The sequence below is a fragment of the Carassius gibelio genome, chromosome A24 (genome assembly GCF_023724105.1).
Source record: "Carassius gibelio isolate Cgi1373 ecotype wild population from Czech Republic chromosome A24, carGib1.2-hapl.c, whole genome shotgun sequence".
In the NCBI taxonomy this organism is placed as follows: Eukaryota; Metazoa; Chordata; class Actinopteri; order Cypriniformes; family Cyprinidae; genus Carassius; species Carassius gibelio.
This window is the reverse complement of record NC_068394.1, coordinates 4,478,426-4,487,413: the sequence shown is the minus strand read 5'-3', so window position 1 is coordinate 4,487,413 and position 8,988 is coordinate 4,478,426. Positions and strand designations below refer to the sequence as shown.

The window sequence follows — 8,988 nt, the reverse complement described above, 5'->3', positions numbered from 1 at the left end:
CAAAATAAAGAACCTTTTAATGAATGAAAAGATTTAATGGATGTTAAAAGCTCTTCGTGGAACCATACAAAAAAAAAACAATCAAGAACCTTTATTTTTAAGAGTGTAGCACTGAAATTGTCAATGCAATTAAACTTGAGTCTAGTTTTTTTGCAAATAATTCATGCCACACAATCTCCGCCAATCAATTCCCACCACATAAAATCCCTGGATAAATATCCTGATTCACGCAGAAGAACATCGCAGTGCAGAAGTAAAATGGGTTGCATATCCATAAACACACCACAAGCTGAGGGCCAAAAAAAGAACCAGAAGGAAGACCTATTACACACTCTCAGTAAAAAAGGTATAATATGGTGCTATCCCAAGATATAAAGGCTAAAAAGTACATCTTTGTACCTTATTTACCCCTAACGTGCCATATTAGTATCTTAAAGGTACAAATTAGTACTTTAAAAGAACATACTGGTACCTTTAGAAAGACAGTTTGGTAGTGATGGAAGAAACAAAGCTTTTCCAAACTTTGAATCAATTGAACCAACTGGTTCGCAAAACGAAACACTTTTTTTAACACGCTCAAAATGCCAAATGCTGATCGTCAGAACAGTGTAAATGCAACAAAAACACCTTTTACAGAACAATTGGACATGCTTTATTGAAATCATTAAATATGAAGTGTCTGTATTATACGTAATTTATTCATTTGTTTTGTTTGTTTCATGTAGAGCTTGGCTAATCGGGCCTCATTTTTTTGTCAGATAGATACTAGTTCATGGGTTCACAGAGATCACCCCTAGTGGCGAACCACTAAAAATAGTTATGACATAACTAAATGTGACATTAAAAAATCACATAACTTTGGCAGTTCAAATTCACGCTTTGAATAGCTGATTCAAAAGGGTTTCGAAGCTTCATGAAGTGTGTTTCAAAAGCAGTTTGGAATACAGTTGGTACAGTACCTTGTTTTCTGAGATGCATGTAAAATAACATATTTCTCTTAATGAATATGCATATAGAAGCTGATTCATTAATGGATAAAACAAGGAAAATGCACATATCTGATCAAATTTCCATTTAATGGAAAATGTGTTTGAAGGTTTACAGCAGCAGGACAGGAAAAGAAAAATAATCCTTGGATAATAATTCATCACACACATTCCCTGCCATCCCAACCTGGAGATGAGAGTGACACAGATACATAACGCTCACCTGATGCACAGTCATGAAAAAAATAAAGAAACCCATTTCCATATTTACACTAAAAATAACAGGCAATATTATTAATCACATTCTGGAAATCTCTGAAGATAGATACACATTTACATATTAACACCCATACTCTGCATAGTGCTCTAAATATCACAAGAAATATATTCCTTCTTGGTCTAGTACGTCTGTGTGCAATAAAAGATGCCGGCTAACATTACACATTAAAAAAAAGGGCTTTTGACACCCTGACCCTGGAGACTAAAAGTAAAATGCTGAAAGCTTTAGCAATTCTGGAATATTATTTCACTGCAAGCCATTACCACCAAGGTATATTGTTTTGTTTTGTGTCCCTAATTCATAATTAGCACTCACGAACAGTCAGGGAATGCTGTCGATTTAGCAGATAAATAGTATTCAAGAGGAACACAAGAGGATCATTTTGGTCAGGTTACACTGGACATGGATGATGAGGAAATTTGGGCTAATGCTTCATGATATGCAACTCATTCTGACTAGTGAGGTATGACGAGATGGTTTTTGAATAACAAATATCCTACTTTACGTTATTGCACATATAGCTGATTACAGTATGTCAGGTTACTGTACATGTTACAAAACATCTCACAGGCTTCTTTGATGGCCACAGACATAGAAAGACACACAGTAAACTCCTCGGTAGCTTCGTTTCCTCTGTACATCTTTCCTCAGTGATGAAGTGCTTCTTTCTCCGGGACTATTTTTGGGGGGTTCTTCCTTGATTTTTGGATTGCAGGGCAAAGAGTTCTGCCTTCAAGCCCACATCTAGAGACTAATGATGAGGGGTGTTTGAGCAGGTCTTGTGTGCTTGCCCTGGGCCCAAAGGAAAATTATGCAAAAAAAAAAGAAAAAAAGAAAGAAAGCAAGGAAGAGGAATAGCAGAGGAGGACGAGATCGAGACCATCTGGAGTAGGTACGTATGTCCTAATCGACGTATATAATAAAACCAGAGAAGGTGCTGTACTTGTTGTTGTTGCCCCCGTGGGCTTTACCCCCATCTAGTTTGATGTAGACTTCGTCTCCGGGCTCCAGATGAAGAACTGCGCTGTTGCTGGCGTAGTCGTAGTTTTGATCTGCGTCCTGGGCGATGGCGCTGGCACGGACCTGCGGGAGGAGAGGAACATTTAATGCAATGTCAGATAGAGAAATTACATATGACATACAGGCTTTCTGTGCATATATGAGGTCTCAAGGTCTTTATAGACCCTTATGAGACTTGACAAGAAAGAATTGAATTTAGTCTGAGTGTTTATTTAAGAAAGATATAATCATTTGTTGACATATTATGGTAACAGGTGTATATATAAGTTAATATTTAATGCGTAACACATATATGTAAATATATCATATTATCATATTGGCCACACCCACAAACCTTTTTTATAAATGAAGAATGTAGATTTGTTTCTTTAATATACACAAATACGTGAAACAGTGGCACATATGGTGATGTTATTGCAACTTTTGTGTTTTATTACAATGTATGAATTAATGTAAAAGCACAATTTATTTGTGTGTGTGTGTGTGTGTGTGTGTATACATATATATATGTACACACACACACACACAAACATACCAGTATATATATATATATATATATATATATATATATATATATATATGTGTGTGTGTGTGTGTGTGTGTGTGTGTGTGTGTGTGTGTGTGTGTGTGTGTAAGTGTGTGTAAGTGTGTATGTGTGTGTGTGTGTAGTGATGTACGCCAACATTACAGCAACTTTTTATATATATATATATATATATATATATATATATATATATATATATATATATATATATATATATATATATATATATATATATATATACATATACATACACACGTTTATATTTAGGGATATATATATTATTGTGACCTAACAGTCTAACTAGCAGCTTTGGCAAGGTTTAACTTTTAATGAGTCTTAAAATGTATTTAATTTTTTTATTTAATATAATGAATTTGATGTTTTTAACACGTCATGCTGGATGCTAGTGTTGCATGAAGCACGTACTATTGCTTTGACTCACGCAAGCTGTTGCATCTATTAACACAGTTATTTAAACTTTCTATTTCAGTGTCATTAATTTTCACCTTTTGAAACTGTGTCCAACCCTAAATGTATTTTTAAGCTCTGAAAACCTAATCCAAATTCCTACTTGAACTAAAATTTAATACAATTTTATGGAAAATAAAAAGAATGTCAAATAATCAGATTTAAATAAAAATGCAGTTTATATATATATATATATATATATATATATATATATATATATATATATATATATATATATATATATATATTATTAGATTATGAGAAAAATACAATTTAGTGTATTTGAAATATTTTAATATGAATTTAAAATAATAATAATGCTATTGAAAATGTATTCATATTTTTTTATTATTATGATATCCTGCCAAGAATAATTCATAAATATAACAAATAATAGTCCTAAATAACCTTGTCATGATTTCTTTCCCATGGTTTGATGGTCTGATCATTTTATTCCATAGAATATATGTCAACAACCCCTTGGAAAAGAGTTTTATCTATATAGGTCAAAATTACCTAAATATAATCATGTGAATCCATACGTTTTCAAATACATGTAGCCTATTTCACACCCATAAGAGCTGGAATGACTGTAAGAATCCTTCATTTGGAACTGAACAGAATATTTCTCACGTTTAATTTTTGAGATACTGAGAGAAGAAAGAAAACAAGGTCACCAGTTAAAAGTCTTTAAATGTTTTATGTCGCATGCAGAATATTTATTGTGAGGTTGTGTTTGCGCGCGCTCACCTGGTTGTTCTTGCACAGATCAGCCCACATGCTGGTTCCGTCTCCTCCTCGCATGAGAACATGGTACGTAAAGTAGTATATTCCCGGTATGGAGCAGGTAAATTTGCCCGTGGTCGGGTCGTAATGATTCCCGAGATTCGTGACCACATCATCAAACTTCAGCAGCTCGTAGCCCTCGTGCTGCTTTTTGAGCCCTGCGTAAAAGGCGATTTTGGGCACGGTGCTGTAGGTGGCCGCGCTGATGGCGCCGGTTGCCATGTTTGGTCCCGGCTGCCCGGGTAATCCAGGTCGTCCCGGTTCCCCCTTCTCTCCGGGAGGTCCAGGGGGTCCGGGTTCACCGGGAGGGCCCTTCGGCCCAACTTTACCCGGGCGTCCCGGTTCACCTTTCGGACCTTGTATAAATGTTGGCAAAGACTGCATAAGGTTGCTGTCCCGGGCAGGGTCTGCTGGGACCGTGCTGGTCGGGGATTTGGTACCGTAAGGATCGCAAACCATCTTGCAGGTGCCGAGCATCTCGTAGTGTGCGGCGGATGTCCCGGCAGAGCTCACCAAAACCGGGATCAGGATCACCAGCACCAGGACCATGACCACACCGAGCACCCCAGCCACGATCAGCCGCTTCCTGACGACGAGTCGCGTCAGCACCGGCCGATCCTCCTGTCTGCTTTTGGGCGAAATTTTGAAGGTTGGTGAGGTACCTCTTCAGATGAAAAAAAAAAAAAAAAGGCCGATTGGTTTTGTTAACGAACTTCTGGCTTGTACCACAGAAGCTTCTCCTTTCCCCCCCTCTTGATTCTTTCCTAACTTAACTTCTTTTCTGCTGATGTTGGCTCACTTACAGCCCCGCTTCAGCATCAGCATCTCTCCGGAAGCGCAGCGTCTCTCCACATGTGGACGCGCAAAGAAAAAAAAAACTCCACTGATAGACGAGAAAAGCTGCCTAATAGACTCGAACACAGCCTGAAATCATTCCGTCGCTTTTAAAGTCTTTCCACTGTGCACAAAAAGACGGGATGAGCTGGATAAAGTTGGATGTCATGAAGATCTGAGTCGCTCTGTGGGAGTGTGCGCTCAGCGCAGGGCATGAGAGAAAAAGAGGGAGGGAGAGATCCAGCGCTCTCAGAACACACCAAAACGCTAAATCACACATCAGACATCCACACAGGACAGACACAGATCGAAAAAAAAGAAAAACGCCGTTTAAGCGCACATCTAGACTGTTCAACACACTTTTTAAAATATAACGGACTTGTTGTCACACTCTGTGGGGAACCTGGTGTTCATTAACATTGATTTGCGATTAATACCTTTTTTTTACATAATGAAACAGGCCTACTTTGTGAAGTGAAAAATCCTTAAAATCTATTTAAAACTACTACTATTTCTGAAAATACTACTTAGGCTAATTAACAATATTTAATCAGCAAAACACATTTGTATATTTAAATACATACTATATTTTAATCATAATAAGGAAATTAAACAATAAAATGTAACAACAATATCAGATAACGTTTTGGGTAACAGAAATTGTAATCAATGAAGAGTATAAATCAAATCTAACTTGTACTGAATCTAATTTGGAAGTATATGTATTTTATTGTATACAATAATAAATTGTAAATTATATTAGGCCTATTTTTATATTTATATAGGCTAAATTAAATTATTACAAACTACTTTTCAGCTATTAAACAATATTTAATTGTTGGATGCTTATATTTATATAAATACAGTTTTAGGTAATATAATTTTAATATTTACATATATCCTTTACTTATGTACATATATGTAAGGGCCCGTAATGCCACGTGACATCAGGATGTGACGTGTAATGTACGAGTCGAAAACGCCAGGCACCTTAACTTTAGGCTTGTTCGACTTCATGCAGTTTTGCGCAAACCGATCGTCGGCTGACTTGAAGCAGTGCATGCCGGTTAGAAATTTTGTCCGACTTGATACAGCGCTGACGCCACGTGACTGTGACGTGTGCCGTCAAAGTACCACGAGAGCGATTCGAGGGTAGCCGGAGGACTCAGCCAGCGCAGCTTCTGAAGAGCGGCTGCACAGGTTCTGATGACGACACAACTGATCCACGATTGGCTGGATTCACTGATGACACCGATGATGTACGTTTCAAGTTTATTGCGAGTCGGCTTCAGTTTCAGAAATTCTCATATGGACTTTTAAAACAGTTCAATACGTTTTTATGTCGTCTTCATCTTATAAATCATATTTATTAAATATTGTTTTACTGTATTTACTTTATTGTTAATATAAAGTTTGTTTTGCATGACTTTCTTTTTTATACAGACCTTTTACAGTATTCAGCAGCATAACCTATTCAAATGAGCATTTTTAAGAACTAAAATGTTAATCTTAAAAGCATACAATCTAATGTGGTCATAAATGTATGCTCCTATACAAATGATACATAATACATTATGTTCCTCCATTTGTTTGGTTTCTTCATATTCTTTAGTTTATTTTGCTGTGTTTATACTTCACCTGCATGTGGTTAGCAAACTGCTAACAACTTGCTGTAACTTCAACTTAACAACATTCAAGACCCTTCCAAAACACCACTTATACACACATTAAACGCGATCAAGTAAGCAATCGCCACGTGATCTGCCATGACTGAAGTAATTGCAGCAAACTACGGGAGCCACAACGTGTCCGGCTTCATATCTCCGTTTTCAGCTCCTCCCCACCTGCACGCGGCTACTCTCGCCGATCGGTTGCATCCAGCCGCAGCCGATGTCGAACACACCTTTTCACTTAAGCTGGCAAACGATCTCAGCTTTAGCGCGCTCAGCTTTAGCGCGGATAGTGAGGAGCTCACTGATCTGTGCTTCATTACAATTTGCACGTATTTTTTTTTTTTTTTTTTTTTTTGCGAACGATGATCTGCTTTTAAAGTGTTTGGACTTTTGAATATTTTTCTATCATTTAAATGCGTTTTGTTTTTTAACTTTCAGATGTGGAACCCAAACTTTTTGATACGTACAGTCCCCTTTTTAGACAGGTTGATGTTCTAGGTCACTGCACAGTGAAAAATTAAGCTATTGGAAATGTTTATTCACGTATCCCTGAGAAAGAGCTTTGAAGGTAATGGCGCAACCACTAAACGACACTTATGCCAATAGTATAGACCTGCCAGTGATGCACTGCCACTACAGGAGGCAAGAACAAATCATTCATTTACTCCAATCTGGGCATCGACCACCTTGCAAGTTGCATGACTCTGTGCACACCCTGAACAGTTGTGGTGCACCTCTCAAGATTTCAACAGATTAGTTACTAAGTAACCTCCCTTTCACGTGATTATTGTTTAGGTGGACTGGTTGCACCGTTGGCACCGAATCTACTGTATTGTTCCAAGTTTGGACTCAGCGAGGTCTTGAACACATCCAATTATCTTCGGACAACACAATGGGCCACTGTCCACCTGAGCACTTGATGAAAGTCTAGGTTCAACAGTGCCTTCGACGACGCCATTTCATTGGTCGGCATGGGACCTGCTCTCCAGAGGAGTTTCCCTCGCCCCATAAATCAAGCGGCAAAAATCAATGACCTCGGTTAGCGAGGGCCGTAATGCCCTTCAGCGTATGAGCTGCATAGAGTACGCCACAAGAAATCGTTTTAAACAGGGTGATAAAACAAACAAAAAAAGTAATCAAGCCAAGCAAAATCGCTACAAGTCTAACTCCAGGAAACGGAAAAAGACATTTAAGGATTCCTCTGAAAGGCCAGTGAGTAATTGGCGGCGCATGGTGATCCATCGCCATCCGGACTCATTTTTAAACTTCAACGTCCCACTTTCTATCGACGCTGGCAGAAGGATAGGACAACCGCTTCTCCAGCTGAAGACGTTGGGCCGTAATGAATGTCCAACAGCTTGTGGATAACTTTTCCAAACCGCACTTCTCATTCTTTGGAATCTTTAAAGAAAACTTTAGGAAATGGATGAAGAATTAAAGGGGTCGCAAAACAGTCGAAGAGTGGAAGAGGTTCGGTATGCGGTTTGGACTTTGAAATGGACAGATGTTCCTGCTGAGAGCAAGAGGTAAGTGTATTGGGGCGAACGTGCGCTGGACAGATGTGCCTGCTGAGAGTGTGAACGAGAAGAGGCGTCTGGATGGGGTAATAATAATGTTAGCAGAATATTTGCAAAGAGAGACAGGAAATCCCATGCGGTTATTATAGACCTTCTACAAACACAAGCACACACCCCATCATCATCTGACTCACAGCATTGAAAGGTCTGCTCATTTACCCCGATCTACTGTTGTGGAGGTGGTCCGGACCATGATAGGGCCTCCGATGGGAAGATCGTTTTTAGATGTGATGATCCTCTGTAGCTGTTACAGATCGCACCCTGCAAATCAAGCATTCGCTTCAGAACTTTCTTGCAAGGAGCTTCAAACTTTAACTCCTCTTCCAAGCACTTAATAAGACTTCAGATTGTTGGAAATTTCCAAAAATAGAAAATAGACACTTCTAATTTTTAGTCTCCAGTGTCACAGTAAGAACTTTAACACTGTTAGAAAAAGAAAAAAAAACTTCAAATGCATAATGTTCTTTGAAAAGGGTCCTGGAAAAAAATTGTTTACACAAAAGTATTGCACAGAAAAACGTTCAACTTTGATAAAAAAAAAAAAAAAAAAGTTTCTTGTGCAGTGAATTAGCATAATAGAATGATTTCTAAAGGATCATGTGACACTGTAGACTGGAGTTATGATGCTGAAAATACAGCTTTGCTCACAGGAATAAATTACAATTTACAATATACCATTATTTTGAATTGTATTATTATTTAAAAAATATTACTGTTTTTACTGTAATTTAAATCAAATAAATGCAGCCTTGGTGAGCATAAGAGATTTCTTTCAAACAATAATTACCAACCTAAACTTTTAAAATGAAGTATACATTTT

The 8,988-nt window shown here is 37.9% G+C and overlaps 1 protein-coding gene across 1 annotated transcript; it reads right to left on the bottom strand.

The window, feature by feature from the left end:
- Window positions 1–660: 660 nt before the first annotated feature.
- Window positions 661–5,325, bottom strand: LOC127946441 (complement C1q-like protein 3). Its single transcript, XM_052543024.1, has 2 exons — window positions 4,049–5,325; window positions 661–2,349 (listed from the first exon to the last, which is right to left on the bottom strand). The coding sequence occupies exons 1-2, from the start codon at window positions 4,631–4,633 to the stop codon at window positions 2,170–2,172; spliced, it is 765 nt and encodes a 254-aa protein (XP_052398984.1). The 5' UTR covers window positions 4,634–5,325; the 3' UTR covers window positions 661–2,169.
- Window positions 5,326–8,988: the final 3,663 nt, after the last annotated feature.

What these genes read in the sequence shown, in the direction of transcription:
- LOC127946441 (XM_052543024.1), bottom strand. Translation starts at nt 4,633, where the DNA reads ATGGTCCTGGTGCTGGTGATCCTGATCCCGGTTTTGGTGAGCTCTGCC. An exon ending in ATCTGTGCAAGAACAACCAG is followed by an intron (nt 2,350 to 4,048) that starts GTGAGCGCGCGC and finishes CTCCTCCCGCAG; the next exon opens with GTCCGTGCCAGCGCCATCGC.